The 16311-nt window shown below is 39.0% G+C and overlaps 2 protein-coding genes across 11 annotated transcripts in view; both read right to left on the bottom strand.

Moving 5' to 3' along the window:
- Positions 1 to 2480: 2480 nt before the first annotated feature.
- Positions 2481 to 4970, bottom strand: LOC308393001 (peptidyl-prolyl cis-trans isomerase-like). The gene is made up of 5 exons (XM_080876431.1): positions 4801 to 4970; positions 3987 to 4017; positions 3267 to 3355; positions 3002 to 3174; positions 2481 to 2907 (listed from the first exon to the last, which is right to left on the bottom strand). Exons 1-5 carry the CDS (start codon positions 4867 to 4869, stop codon positions 2772 to 2774), a joined length of 498 nt encoding a protein of 165 aa, XP_080732557.1. The 5' UTR covers positions 4870 to 4970; the 3' UTR covers positions 2481 to 2771.
- A 1924-nt stretch (positions 4971 to 6894) lies between these two features.
- The window catches only part of LOC308390836 (zinc finger MIZ domain-containing protein 2-like), a 34515-nt gene continuing 25098 nt past the window's right edge, over positions 6895 to 16311 (bottom strand). For all 10 annotated transcript variants that reach the window (XM_080873153.1, XM_080873155.1, XM_080873152.1 and 7 more), the window contains 6 exons: positions 16223 to 16290; positions 16063 to 16131; positions 14508 to 14749; positions 12034 to 12155; positions 9858 to 10067; positions 6895 to 9555 (listed from right to left, as the gene is read on the bottom strand). In XM_080873153.1, coding sequence (XP_080729279.1) covers positions 9448 to 9555; positions 9858 to 10067; positions 12034 to 12155; positions 14508 to 14749; positions 16063 to 16131; positions 16223 to 16290 — 819 coding nt within the window. In that variant the 3' untranslated portion in view covers positions 6895 to 9447. The remainder of the gene's footprint in view (positions 9556 to 9857; positions 10068 to 12033; positions 12156 to 14507; positions 14750 to 16062; positions 16132 to 16222; positions 16291 to 16311) is intronic.

The raw sequence follows: 16311 nt of genomic DNA, 5'->3' as shown, positions 1-16311 counted from the left end.
GCTACCGCCATTGTTGGAAACTAAGCTGGGCCGCGCTATGAATTCTGGGACACAGCTACTTCTTCTTCTTCGGGGTTTAACGGCAGCTGGAATCCTTGTACATGCAGTGCTGCCATCTTCTGTTTCAGTCCGTTATTACACTCTTAAATCCTGCTATTATTCCTGCGTCTTTTGCGATCTTACAAAGCTTCAAACGACACGTCGACTATTAAATCAGTCGTCGACGATTTTGATAGTCGACGTAATCGTGACTAGTCGACAAATCGTGGCAGCCCTAATACTGATCAGTAAAGTTTACATTTATTTCTTTTGGCAATCTCTTGTTTTAACAGATGGGATGTAATGCTCCAAGAAATGTGCCCCGCTTGTCTGCTCTGTGTTCTTGTCAATCCCAGTGAGTATGTGCAACAAAGAACACATGCTGTAAATACACCTGAAGGACAATGACTTGCAAACAAGCAGGCTTCTTCACGTTGCTGTGGAAATTTCAAGCAACAAGATAATCCAAACCACTGGAAACAGAATTCTGAAACCAAAGTATTATGTGATTTCAGCAAAAGTGGCAGAGCTGGCTAGATGACTTTAGAATTTAAGTTAATCTCAAGGGTTTGCATGCTCCCTAGTGCATGTGTGTATGTTACACCACTCTAAAAGATGCCTCTGTGCCCCGGGCAGCTTTGGGACATTCTGATCACTGCGTGGTCCATCTTATTCCAGTTTATAGGTAAAAACTCAAACGTGCCAAGCCTGTAGTCAAAACTGTGAAGAAGTGGACTAACGCAGCAAAGCAGGAACTGCAGGACTGTTTTGACTCCACTGATTGGACTGTTTTTGAAGCTGCATCTGAGAACCTAGATGAGCTCACGGACACTGTGACATCATACATCAGTTTTTGTGAAGACGTGTGTGTGCCAACAAAGACCTTTTGCACATACAACAACAATAACCCATGGTTCACTCCTAAACTCCAACATCTTCGTAAGGCCAAGGAGGACGCCTACAGAAGTGGTGACAGGGCCCTGTACAAGCAAGCTAGGAACACACTGACCAAGGAGATGAAAGCAGCTAAAAGGATCTACTCCCAGAAGCTGGAAGAACGGCTCTCAGCCAACAACCCAGCGTCAGTGTGGAAGGGCCTGCAGGAAATCACCAGCTACAGACGCCCCCCACCCACTGTTGAAGCAAACAAAGACCTGGCCAAGGAGTTAAACACATTCTACTGCAGGTTTGAGACGGACAGACTTCCACGCCCCACCCTCCCCTCCCCAGAGACATTGCTTCAGACATTGACCCCCAACACACCTTCCACCTCTCCCCCCTTCATCCTCCCCCTCCCCAATCCAGTCAACGACCACCACCACCCTCCCCAATCAAGACTCAACGACCACCCCCACCCTCCCCAATCCAGACTCAACGACCTCCACCACACCTCTCACCCCCCTTTCCTCCTCCCTGAAACTCAGAATACACACTGAGGATGTGAGCCGACTATTCCAGAAACAGAAGCCCAGGACAGCCCCCGGACCAGACGGCGTCTCACCCTCCTGCCTCAAAACCTGTGCTGAACAGCTGGCTCCCATCTTTACTCGCATCTTCAACAGATCCCTGGAGCTGTGTGAAGTTCCCTCCTGCTTCTAACGCTCCACCATCATCCCTGTTCCCAAGAAACCCACCATCACAGGACTGAATGACTACAGACCTGTCGCCTTGACGTCTGTGGTCATGAAATCCTTCGAACGACTGGTGCTAGCCCATCTGAAAGACATTACAGGCCACCAGCTGGACCCTCTGCAGTTTGCCTACCGGGCAAACAGGTCGGTGGATGATGCAGTGAACATGGGGCTGCATTACATCCTGCAACACCTCGACCGCCCGGGAACTTATGCCAGGGTCCTGTTTGTGGGCAGGAGAAAGGATCATCGGCACCCCCCTGCCCTCCATCCAGGATCTGTACCCGCCAAGAACCAGGAAACAGGCAGGGAAAATCATCACAGACCCCTCACACCCTGGACACAGACTTTTTGATCTGCTGTCCTCTGGCAGACGGCACAGAAGCCTGCAGACCAGGACCACCCGACACAGGAACAGTTTCTTTCCCCTCGCCATCTCCCTTCTAAACAGTTGACCTGTCACACTGCTCCCACTGCCAGACTGCAACTGCACCTTATGTACATTCTGTAGTATTCATTCCACCTCATTTCATTTCTGTATTTTATGTATATAAGTTTAGATTAGTTATTTATAGTTGGTTTACACAGCTTTGTGTATGTATGCGTATGCATATGTAATGTATATATAGACACGTGTGTGTGTGTGTGTGTGTGTGTGTGTGTGTGTGTGTGTGTGTGTGATTTACATTGCTGTGCTTGAGAGCCACCATCTACCGGAACCAAATTCCTTGTATGTGTCTGCACATATACTTGGCACATAAACACGATTCTGATTATGTATAAATAAAAGAGGGCATACACAAAAAAACATGCTTTCAATTAGTTTATTTATAACACCACCACCATTTTATCTAGATTTTGTTAACAAATGTGATCATGAAAAGGATAATGTTATAGGTAAAAAGAAATAAAACAAAATAAATTATTTAAACAAACAAACAAAAAGTAACACGACAAATGACAACACAGCAGAGAAACATTTTAGAAGGAGAAAGTTGGTCAACTTGGTGTTTTTCCCCATTCTGACTGTTGATATGCTGAACCATAAAAACTGACTGGCGTGGATAATAAAGGCTATATCTGATAAGGGAATGAGTTACACTATTTTAGTTCGCCACAGTCAGCAATGACAATCTTGGCTTTAGTTGTGCCACTCTTTGTGCCTTGCTTCTCCATTGCCTTGACAACATCGATACCCTCCACAATGTTGCCAAACACCACATGCTTCCCATTCAGCCTGGAGAGCAGAGGAAAGTATTAGTATGCGAGAAAGACACCTGAAATAAGCTGAATAGAACCTGAATGCAGCAGCATTACTAAGTAGAGCTTACCAGTCAGTTGAGGCTGTGCAGATGAAGAACTGGGAACCATTTGTGTTGGGCCCTGCATTGGCCATGGACAGTGTCCCCATGCCTGTGTGCTTCAACTGAAAGTTCTCATCAGGAAATTTCTCTCCATAGATGGACTTGCCCCCTGTTCCATTGTGGTTGGTAAAGTCTCCACCCTGAAGAGAAAAAATGAAGCACATGTGGTAAACATACATAAATACATACAGGTGAAAGTGAGGACACTACATATTCCAAGCCTCGACTGTACCTGGCACATGAATTTAGGGATCACACGGTGAAATGTGGAGCCTTTGTAGCCAAAACCTCTCTCTCCAGTGCACAAAGCACGGAAGTTTTCTGTAAAATTAGCATATTGTTGCTTACTTAAAAATATATAAAGCAACTAAAGTCAATAAAAATAATAAGCAAACTATTTTTCTGCTTTTGGTAAAAAAACAAACAAACAAACAACAACCACAAACAAACAAACAAACCCTGAATACTCAATTTCCTGGAGGAACCTACCTGAGGGATTAATAAAGTTCTATCATCTTTACAGTAAATTTGAAACTTCATGGATAACAATGATAATTATATTTTAACATTTTTAGAAATACCATTTTGATTAAGTAAGTTATGGTGAATTATTCATCTCAGAAACATAATAAATAATGTCATAATAATATAACTTTTAGGCAGCTGTGGCATAAACCTTAGTGGCTGGTGATCTAGTAAATTTGTAAAGCATTACACAGATCCTTCTCTTTCTAGTATTAAGCTATAGGTGTTAGTATCTCCACGTGTCAGTTGATTCATGTATTATTTTCACAATCTCTATCACCCATAGCCCTGACAGATATTTAGAATAAATCCCGCTGTGGTTGAATGGGAACGAAAACTTTTCAGCAGTGAAACATAAATTGATTGTTGGGTGTGAGGAAGCTGAGGACGCACAGTGACACGGAAAATGTTTTTCTACCTCACCTACCTGCAGTCTTTGGGACCACATCAGCCCGGAGCTACAGAACACAGAGATTTCAATTAGTGGAAAGGAAACAGGGGATTCTGTTTTAAGGTTGAGAATTTATTGATGTCATAAATTGATGATTGATTATTGATTGATTGATGTAGCTTGCCATCACCAGTGTGTGAATGTGTGTGTGAATGGGTGGATGACTGGATATGTAAAGCGCTTTGGGGTCCTTAGGGACTAGTAAGGCGCTATATAAATACAGGCCATTTACCATAAAAACACGCAAGTTTGAGACCTGCTAAAGGATACTTGCTTTTATTTATTTGCTTAAATTTTAATATATTTTTAAGCAGCATATTTATCGACACTCAACCCTATACTAGAGACAGCAACCCCACCCTTCCCCAAGCACTACTCGTAGGAATTGACGATTCTGCGAATGCAACATCTGGAACATACAAATATAAGTAGTTCATGTAAAAAAAACCGTTAACCTGGAACACTGGAGTACCCGGAGAGAACCCACGGAGACACTGGAAGAAGCCATAGGCCGCACACAGAAAGGCTAGATTGGAAACCACAGTGCTAACCACAGTAGCACTAGGTTGCCCTCGGTTTATATTGTCACCTGACGATAACACTGACACCTACATGCAATTGCTTTAGCTAAAGTTAAAAAATAAATAAATAAATAAATAAATAAAGCAGCGAGGTTTTAAATCTCATCAGACTATTGGGAATGAAATTGAGACTACTCCTTAGAAGATGACGAAGGCTGTAGCTCTGGAACGCAGAGTGACAAAATAAATGATAATAGGAAATCTCTTACCTCCATTACAATTCTGCCGGCGTTAGCGCCATCAATTGTTATGTCAAAGAAAACTCTGGGGTTTCCCATGTTCACAAATGTGCTCGCGATTCGTTCGTGATAGAGAATAACGTACTGAACCTGACAGCGACACTCGGGTCTATTTTTGGATGGGTCTTGCGGCAGCGATGTAAATGGCCTACAGCCAATCACAGCCGTTCCCTTTCAAAGACTCCAATGCTGACCAATTGGATTTAAGATAATCGAGGTTACGTGTGACATTTCCACGGCAACCCTCAAGGGCTGGGCAGGAAGCAAAACAGTTAGGTGCCTGACCTAAATTATTCCCTTTTGATAGACTTGTAGTCAAGACCACCTAAACCAAGACCAAGACAATACCAAGACCAGAGGGTATCGAGACCAAGACAAGACCGAGACAAAAAAAGTCTTTAAACTGCAGCCAGATGCTGCTTCGTTTACGGGTGTCAGGCAAATTTATGTGTTTTTGCGATGCACTCGCACAGCCCTCTTCCCCGCTGTCTACTGTCTCACTCACTTACAGAGAGGACAGACGCACGCTCCACTTGACTGTCGCGTCTCTCACCCTCTCTGTTTTTCACATAATGATATTATCCTATATGCTCGCATGTGATTGGCCACAATATGGAGGGATTGAAGCATAGCTGAGCCACTGTGTGAGAGCTGAGCAGCGAAAGGAAATTAAGTGAAGCTCTTAGAGAACTTACGTTGTGTGTCATGGATACTGTTGACTCCAAATCTCCCCCAACCACTATGTCGATCTGAGACAGCAACACCGAGAAAGCGAGACCAAGACAAGACCAAAGTCCATCGAGACCATTACATCAGTTACATTTGGGGTCAGATGATGATTCATCTGAGCCCAAAACAGCTTTCCACTTTGCCTTGGTCCATTTTTGAATGAGCTTTGGTGCACATACAATGGTGACACTACTGGATCATTTTAACATATGGCTTCTTTTTTGCATATGCTTCAGCCAACATTTGTGGATGGCACGATGAACTGTCTGAACAGAAAATTTAGGAATTTTTATACATAGTCCCCCATTTTCAGGTTCAGCATTAATTGTACAGTTGACTAACAAGCAGTTTCATGGTCAGGAGAGGTCTATGACAAATTAAGTAGATCAAAGATTTGAAGCTGATTCCAAATGTTGGATTTCCATTTGGTAGCTGCTCAATGGAACTCTCAATATGAGGTCCACAGAAATGTCAAGGTGGCCATCATTACACTGAAAAAACAGATAAATCAAAGATTAACTTGGGACAGCATGCTAGTAAGGGAAAAGTATGGAGAAAGAGAGAAATGGTGGAGGCAATGTTATGGCATAGGCATGGTTGCCAGTAGAACCAGACCACTACTGTTTATTGATGATGTGCCTGCTAATAGAAGTAGGATTAATTCTAAAGGCTATGCTCTGAGCCCAAAAATGCTGTAACATACAAACTATTTCAAAAAATTATTTATGCTATTAGTTTTATCCATTTATAACACAGAGTTTAAATATCCAGCTAAAAGCAGACTAATAGTTAACTATTAGTGAAAACAAAATTAATAAAGATGACTAACCCAAACAGCAGTTGGCATTCTGATGGAAAAAGCTTTACATACTATAAATACATTCAAAAAGCTAAAACTAAAATAAATGTTAAAGTTAAATAGAAAAACGCCATTGGTCAAATAGCAATGTTTAATTCTGATTCAGTTTCAGGAAGGGGACAAAGCAACTGTGAATACAATGATAATTATAATTAAAAAATAAATAGAAAATAATGGCAATTACAATGTGTTACAAAATAGGCAGAACATTTTTAAAAATCTTTTTTGTTTTTTGTTTAGTTTTTTTGTAGTAAATTTGTTTGTTCATACTTTTCAAATATAATTTTGCGTAGCTCAACGTGGAAAAGAATTTCTGTTGCTTTGTCAACACAATGTTGGACCACAACGAGTAAACAGTTCATACAAAAAAATGTCAACTTTAAAAAAACCACATTAAGAATAATTTCAACTTTATCTTGATGACTGCTGACTGTCCATTTTTTTGTCACACATGCATCTTTTATGTATGACCTTGATTTTTACAATTGGTTTAACACTTTTAAACATACAGTATACAGTGCCAACAATGATCCTTTATCCAACTAATAACATTAAAATGATCATGTTTAACAATTTGTCTGATACACACACACGTTCTCTAATGAAAACAGTTGATTATACAATACGTAAACCCGTGCCATGATGGGTTATAAATGTAAAACAATATAAAAACATACTAACTTTCAAATGGCAGAAAAATGCCATGACACACAGCTCATATAAAGTATTTTTGAAAGCCCTCAAAAGAGGGTAAACCAACAGAGGGAAAATGAGGCTTTGTACATTTCACAGTGCTGAAGGATGTCAGAGAGACAATGAATGTCAGTGCTCTCCCAGCTTTATGTTGTGGAAAAGGCCTACTGGCAATGCCTTCATACTTTGGGCTTTTTCTCATTTACTCTATGACGACATGTGTCTTTTAGCTCTACACCTTAACCACTCTCATTTTACATTGTAATCATGTGTGTATTTAAGAAAATGTTTTCTCAGTTTTCTTTATCTTGCATTATCATCAATTCCCAGAAGATGACCACAACTAAGAAATGCATCATGCTACCAATTAGTGGGTCTCAAGCAAGAAATACTTGTATGAATAAATATAGTTACTTATAGTATTTAATTTAAATAAAATTGCACAAAATCATCAATCTTTACCTGAATAAATGTAAACAAACTAAATTATGTAAGATTAATATTTAGTTATTTAATTAATAATATTATCAATTACCAAAAATGTCCAATGTAATCATCTTCAGTTTCCCAAGGTTGGCTCAAACTCATCAAACCACTGCTGCTTGAAAATAACTATAAATACTTTTAAATGACCCCAAGTTTACTGGGTTTGGATCATACCACATTCCTTTGCAATCTTGTAAATTTGAATTTTCTCATAAATTGACCACAGCGTTATAAGGTTAGATCAACCTCACCTCACCATTGACACCACTCATGGCTTCCCCCATTATAATCTCAGAAGATCTGGCTGTTCTTATAAATAGATCACACAATGCTTGTTTGGATATTTTCATACGAATAAAAGGGAAACTGCTCCAGCACCTCTTTACACCCTATATGTGATTTGACCTCAGTAACTTATTTCTGAGTTTAGTTTACAAAATACTGTTTTGTAAATCTTATTCACACTATGCTTCAAAATGAAAGTTTACATGACTTGTGATCGACATGTCATTAGCCAATACACAACTAGTTTCGCAGTCAGACCCGCCCCTCCTTGTCACATTCAAATGTTTGTTAACCAAAAGCTGAAAACAGTAAATTCAAACCTTCAAACGGGGCTCCAACTTGTATACCGTCTATCGAAAACACACTTATCCCAAGCCCCAGTTTGATTTAACTGGTCATTCTTGGGCAATGTGTTTATGTAAATAACCAGTGCTAAATGTTTTCTATTGCTTTCCATTGTATTACTAACAAAAATCTTAGAAAAACAATTGCTTTCAACTTTTTCAACTCAGAAAGTGAGCTCATAGTTGGATTTGACTTTCCCCTCAAAAATTAAATGCAACAATGAACCTGCACAGCCATGATACAACCCTGGCCGTTGGTCACATATTCTGTAGCATAAAATTGTCTTTCTTTTGGCTAATATTACCAGACAATGCAGATGCAGACAAATTGCTCGTCACTGGCAATATGCTATCTGAAGCCATATCAGTATTTGAGTCGTGAAGTTTATGTTGGAGTCTGTTGGTAATTAGTGGGATATTATTGGCTAGAGCCAAACAAGTTTATAAATAATCATTATACCATTTAGGAGCAGTGTATCCTATGGGGGAGTGACCCTGTTTAGCTTGAACCTTTACTTTTAGAACTGTGTAAACTTAACACACACAAAGAAAGCTACAGAATGAGAAAAATCCCAAAAGCATAATAGGGGTGCTTTAAACTAAAGGTGCTATGTAATGGAAGGAAATTCAAATTAATTGTATATATAAATAAATATATATGTTTTTTAAGCTGAGTTGGCATTAAAAATAAGCCAATAATAACCTTACAGAAAACCCTAATTTTAAGGCAAGAATACAAAAATATTCTTGCATGAAACTTTTTGTTTCCATTATCATACTTAACATGTGGACAAGTTACAATACAACGATCTGCAGACAATTTGCAGCACTCACGATGTGCAGAAGTGTATGTTAATGTATGAAAATCCCCAGTCAGATTTTGGGAACTCCTTTATGAATGTACACCAATAAAAAAAAACCAAACAAAAAACAATTTAATCATTAAATACAAAATACTCCAGCCAGTGATTTGTGCTATAGTTTCAAATGCTGGTCTGTAGAGTCAATGCCTGTGTACTGTTGCATTCTTCAAACTCATAATAGTGTTCACATTTCGAGAGTGTTCCTACGTACACCTTAACACTGTACTCAAAGAATTTCAGCAGCAGGACACTTCAGAGCAACTGATACACAAAAAACAACATAACACACACAAAGAAGTTGGTGAAAACTGAGCCGAGCTACAGCAAAGAGAGAAAGAGGTTGGAATGGAAGTTTGACTCAGTTGTTCTCGAACAGAGAAAGCAGATCATCACTGCTGTTGTTGGGAAGGTCCGGAGGGCCCAGATAGGACAGCAGCTCATCTGGGTTGGTCAGCTCAGGAAGAAGCTTGATGACAGATAATTAAGGAAAAAAAATAGACACTTAAAATGTTTTTAAAATTAAATAAACACTGAAAGTTTGAGATACAGCAATCTTATTAAAACTGTATTCAAATCTTTATATACACAAACAAGAACTAAACTTCTTGTTTACCCCACTCTTTCTGTGGATCATGTTCATATTTCTGTTCCTTTATGGGAAATGTTTTGCTACACTATGTTTATACGTTTTTATGATTTCTTTACTATTCTTTTTTTTTTTTTTTTTAAACTGAAAATTTAGTACGACATCAACAGGCCTCTACTCACATCTAGCGTATGATCTGTCCCCTCTCCTACAGGCAGTCCCGGGCCGCTCAGACCAAAGGTGCCTTCGCTCTGTCCGAGGGTATTCTGGGTATTGGTGCTCCGCTGTGGCAGAGGGCTGCTAGTGTCACACAGACTCGGGTTACTGTGCACACCTGAGCCATGCTGCTGGAGGATGTTATGAGAGTGGTCAATTTGTCCAGAATGAGCCGTCTGACAGGAAAAATAAAATAAAAAAGGAAACAAGAAGGGAATGCTTATTTTACAGTATCACATGGACAACATTATTCACCACAAATAATACAATAACGAAGCAGCTGCATGTGACAGGATTTGTTTTAGTGGCCGATGACTGTAAGTGTGAGCAAACATGTTGTTGATGACAGCCAAGCGCAGAGAAGCATGATTATAAGCTGGATGCCAAATGATTCAAACCAAAACAAATAACTAACCAATCAAAAGGCAAACACTCTTAAAGCTAATTGATAACTTTTAAAATATTAGGGGGAAACTTTACATTTTGTCTATTTTGCCAAGCACTTTCATGACCATGAAAGGTGTGCATTATTTTGAAGTCTAAAATCAGAAAACTGCTCTCCAAAAATAAAGAACATTAAACTTTTACAAAACACTCTTTTTTTTCTCACTTTTAATGAGGCAGTGAGAGAACAGTGTGTTACCCAGGAGCTCTAAGAGACCATAAAAGACTTTATATACTTAAATTTACCATAACAGTTCTGCTTACTTAACAGTTAATAATAATCCTCATCTATCTTATATTGGGGCTTGGTGCAGACCTCAGTTCATCCTCTATGTGAAAAAAAGCCATTTTAGCCCATTAAGGCCATGCTCCCACATAAGCCCACATTATTTCTGATGGGCTGCCCTTTGCAAAACAAGACCATCTCTGAATTGAGGATGGGGCCTAAGGGTACATCTTTCGCCATTTTACAATGCTGTGATTGCAGCCATTCCCCGACTCTCTGTGAATGGTACTCGTGGCCATTGATCAGTGGTTGTTGATAAATGGTCATGAGAATTTGCATAATTATGATAAAGGAACTGACCTCCCAGCCCATTGTTCCTTCAGTTGGCTGGTTTCAGTCATTATGCAAATGTACTGTTTATAAGATTGGGGAAACCTGCAGTCAGCTGAGACTGAAGAAGTCACTTGGATGTGTGATGAAACGTTTCTCCCACAAAACGCTACGTCCAGATGAACAGAATCAACTTTTGGAGAAGTGGGGTCACTGCCAAACGGTGTGGGTGAGAAAAAACAGTGCACAATATCCACTCAGTAACATCCTATTACAGCACTCATTGGTTAGGTTAGCCGTTTACTCCGTTCATAATCTAAATCAGGAGCGTCAAACATAAGGCCCAGGGTCAGAACTGGCCTGACAAAGACTCAAATCTCCCCCACTGAACAGCTTTAGAAAATCTAAAGGAGGGTATCAAGCTTGGACTTTTAACTGTATTTTTATATCTTATATAGCTTTTCCTGTTGATAAAGCTCTCCCCCATGGACATTAAGGTTGGGCGACGTAAAATTTTTCCAATCGTCAATCCAGTAAATGACGACAGGCGATAGATTTGTGCAAGTGACTTTTTAACAGGCAGAGCAATGTAATCATGCACGGACTGATTTGCACATTTAGAATTTATACGTTTTGTTTGGAGGGAATATTTTAACCTTGTTTCAGCATTAATATAGCTACTTTTTGGATTATTCATTTATTTATTTATTTGAGATGCGCCAAATCACACATAAGACTTAACATTACGTTGAAGATTTAAATGTTTTTTAAAAAGTTTGGATTTAAGAGCAGGAATCTCTGAGATAGAGGTTTTCAGTTGAGAAAACATAACAGACAAAATAATTTGAAACAAGAAGTCAGACTTCCAGTAGCTTCTAGTAGCTAGCCCTAAGATAAACTACTATGTGTGCTTCTTCAAGTAATGGACTGCATCAATTAGGGTTACATAAACAACAGTACAGTATATAAGAAGCCTTTGACTGTGGTGCATTTATTCTTGTTTATCGCTGAAGTCTACTTAGCATCAAAGGAAAATACCTGAGGAAACTGACCCTAATTCTCATTGCTGTGGCCATAAGGTCCCTCTTTTTTCCTGCCCGTTTATTTACATATATATTAATTGGGTATTAAAGATATCCAACCTGCTCAGACTGATAAGGGAGTGGAGGTGGTGGTCCAGAAGGTGCATACTCTCCTAGTATTGGGGTCCCAGGAGTGTTGGGGAAATCTGTAAATCCTGGCTGGTTGGAGAATCCCTGATTCCCTACAACAAAAATAATAGCAAACATTATTTCCATTGAGCAAATAAAAATGGGCCAGTAGATACTTTTTTTCCCTGTTGCATAATAGTACTCAAGGCAACAGTGGAGAGAGAAAACTTCCTGCTGAAGAGTCAAAGAGCATATCTTTATTGCAGTGCTTGTAATATTACTTAGGTCACCTCACATCTATCTTCTATGCTTGTCTATAGTTTCTGCAATGATGCACAATATATATCATGAGTTACAAGTGGGGATAGCATGGAAACCATGGAAACTTCATTTTCTGGGCATTTCTGACCAAGCAAACAGTCCTCTTTAAAATGGTATCAATTAAAGAAAAAAAAAGCTGTCAAAGAAAGTTGCACCGAAAAAAGTAGATCCAGCAATACATTTGTCAGGCTTTTAAATCCATCTGATTAGAATCAGTGGTTCCACATCAGATCAGGGCTCTTAAACCATTTTATAAATCAAAATTACGTTTTTCTTAAGACCCATTTAAAATCTCAACCAAAAAAAAATCTTGACATGAAATGGCTATTTAAGACAGCTTTTTTGGTATACAGCTCTTTAGCAGTGTAATCCCTATAATAATCCCTTAAACCACAGGGTATGGATTACTGGTATGATAATGGACCGGTGTGGTAAAGTGAATTTGGGAAAGTGTTTCACATCAAGTAATTTTGTGTTTTTACATCAGTAAAAATAAATGAAGACACATAAGCTGCTACCTTAACTCATTTGACTTAACAGAGTACTAAACAGACCTTATTTGATTGAGGGAGCATATTAGTTATTGTTATTTATCATTTTATAATTTTTATTTTTAATACAGTTACAGTCATGTAGGGCTTTTGTACTGAGCACTCAAAGCACTTTTTTAAACATGTATCTGGGCAACATGGGTTCAGTATCTTATTCAAGTATAGGTTGACATGTAGGTGGGAGTATCCAGGGATCAATCCACACTTTCTAACAGTGTTGCATCGGTTAATTGAAGTTTGTGGGCATGTCTTTATGCACAGTTTTTTTAAGGTCTCAACTTTGGTCTTGTTGTCCACAGGACATTGTTCCAGAAGTCTCATGGTTTGTTCAAATGCAAATTTGGAAAGTGAAGTAGTGTTGCCATGCTCTTTTTAGTGAGATGAGGCTTTCTGTACTTGTGCAGTGTTTTTCTAATCTGATTGTCATAAACGTTAACATGCTAACTCTGCTCTGTAGTATCTCAGATGTAGCTCTTGGGCATGGTGCCATTTCTCTGAGCATTGTATGACCTTGGCTTTTTGGGGGAAATTTGTTGGAACGATCACTCCTGGAAAGATGGCAAACTGTCTGTTTTCTACTGGGGAAAAGCTTCAAATTGTCTGGAAAAGGCCTTTTAACCCTTCTGAGAAAGAAAGAGAGAGAGAGACAGACGGACGGACGGACAGACAGATAGCAACAATTGCTACCTTAAAATCATTGCTGGCTGATATCTTTCCTCCTTGGTATCGTGATAATAGATAACTGTCACAATTTGTAAATGATACAGACTAATGAGTGAGGACCAAGAATGCTATATCATAGGTAGGCAGAAAACGAGCCAATTATTAAGGCTGGAAAAATGTAAAAAAGCATAACACAAATCTAATGAGGAAACCGTGACACTAAAATCAAACATGCAGGCAGCCGCCAGTGCTACTCAGCCTCCTAGTAATCTGAGAAGGTAATTTCATTTCATGGTGCAGGTATTCATTGCCACTCGCGCAATTAAATTCCTTGTGTGCAAATTCAACATCCTGTGTGAATAGAACTTAGCAGCTACACGCACAAAGAAGCCTTTGCACACGTGAGTCTGCTTTGTGTGTATGGGTGCAGCTTCACACTCTTGTGGGTAGCTTTTGCGCTAAAAGCTGCTCGCTCAAATCAGACTTTTCACTGTCTGGATGCGGAGCCCAAAGGAAGAGGGGTCCTAAAGTGAATGGTCACTTTAATGGAGGTTATTGCATTAAACAGAGTTACACCATGGCAGCAACTTAAGTGTTGTTTTAAAATGTATCTGTTTATAATTTCGAAAATAAAGTTTGCTCTTAACAACAGTTGCTGTTTGCTGTGCAGCAGTGGAAATACTGGCAACCAGTGTTGGTCAAGCTACTTGAAAATCGTAATTAGATACTAATTACGGATTACTTCTCCAAGAAGTATTCCGTAATTATTTTTTACATTTTGATCTTGGAGGTTAGGTGGGTTAGGGAATGTGAATAAAATGGAATCAGACTTAAACTGTAACAAAAAAATCTCATTATATTTTATGTATGTTAATTATAACCGCCTCTCTTCAAATTATAACAACAACAAAAAAAAGTCCTCTTTCATACCTGGCCGACTGTACTCTGGGGTGTTCCTGCCTCCTGCATTCAGACTTTGGTAGGGGGATGATGCTGGGCCCAGAGCAGCAATCATTTCCATCACATTTGGTAAGACCATGTGACTTGGACTGACTGTGCGACAGCGTTTGAGGACTGGTCCATCAGGCTCCTCTTTTATGTGAAGGTCAGGTTTAACAGGCACCGGCCTCCAACCACATACTGGGTCAATAGTGATCTCCTCATAGTCTGAACTGAGGAAGGGAGGGAAGGGTGAGACATGAAAATTGAGGACATTAAATAACAAAAATAAATAAAATGTGGAGCTTTTATCAAATTCTGTCCATTTCTAATATCATGTGTCCATAATTCATTAAATGCAGTTTTACTTATATAGCACCAGTTCCCAGCAACAGTCATTTTAAGGCATTTTATACTATGATGAGCTTCCAATATTAAAGAGAGAACCCAAACCATCTGATGATTCCCAATTAACAACACTGGAGTGATGAATGGAAACTAATGCTCCTGTTTAGATCCATCACTTGTTGTCCTCCACTTGTTCTGTTTCCTCATGTTTTTTAAGGACACACCACACAGCATGTTAAGAAATGCCAATAATAGCTATTTCTGCTAATAGCGCTTTTGGAATCCTATTGTTGGTGAAAAAAAAACTATTTTATGTCTTTCAAACTATGTTATCTTTGTCATTTCTCATAAATTCAACTAAAATGTGACCTAATTAAGTGTGTTTGCAATGGTCTGCTATTAAAGTACCTAAAAATACTATTTAAAACTGGTTCTTGGCTTAAGTTTTCTGTTATGTGTAGCGACAAGACTAGTTCATTTCATGAGTTGGGTGCCTTTTTTACACTTGAATGATTCAAAAGGTCAGAGCTAAGTTGTTCACCGAACAAAAAATAGTCCTCTGAAAATGGTCAAGTAAAGACTGGGCAAAAAGTATGTGAAAAAGCAAAACTTTAAAAGATTTTAAAAGAATAATTGGAAGCAAAATATAAAGAAATAAAAGGTGACTCAACATTTTTGTTGTGTGTGTGTGTGTGTGTGTGTGTGTGTGTGTGTGTGTGTGTGTGTGTGTGTGTGTGTATATAGCATTATTGTGAACCTTGTTCTTTTTAACCACAAAAATGTAGTGAACTGAAAATTGGCAAGCTCTTTAGATAGCAGTTTATCATTTTTCAGGATTATGGCAAATAAAGAATTACTTTGTTTTTTGTTAAAAATGACAGCAGTACAGAAGTGCGTATATCAATTAAATTCAATGTCATTTTACTTGTATATATCAACGGTAGTCGTCTCAGGTACTTTATATTGTAAAGACTGTAGAGACATAAAGAGAAAGCACCAACAATCAAACTACCACCTTGGAGCAAGCACTTGGTGACAGTGGGAAGGAAAAACTCCCTTTTAACAGGAAGAAAGCTCTGGCAGAACCAGGCTGGGGGAGTAGCAAGCATCTGCCATGACTGCTTGGGGGGTGAGTATCATGACCCAGTGGTATGGAAATACCACTGGTTAAGTAACTATTTACAGTAACAACACTTACTTTTGGATATAGACAAGAATCCCAAGCATATATTGGTCAACCTCCAGTCCTTCTAGCAAAGCTGTTTTACTGTGAACAAGAGGAGCAAACAGCTGGTGAAAACTTTATGCTGATTACTGATTATGAAAAAAGGGCAACAAGTCATTGTTAATGCACTTACTTGCAAACAGGGCATCGCCAGGTCCCTCTTTCACAGTTTAGCTGCAAATAGGACTCCAGATCGAAACACTATAAAAAAAAGATCAAAGA

Source organism: Rhamphochromis sp. 'chilingali' (genome assembly GCF_963969265.1).
Source record: "Rhamphochromis sp. 'chilingali' genome assembly, chromosome: 2".
NCBI lineage: Eukaryota > Metazoa > Chordata > Actinopteri > Cichliformes > Cichlidae > Rhamphochromis > Rhamphochromis sp. 'chilingali'.
This window is presented reverse-complemented; position numbering and strand designations above follow the sequence as displayed.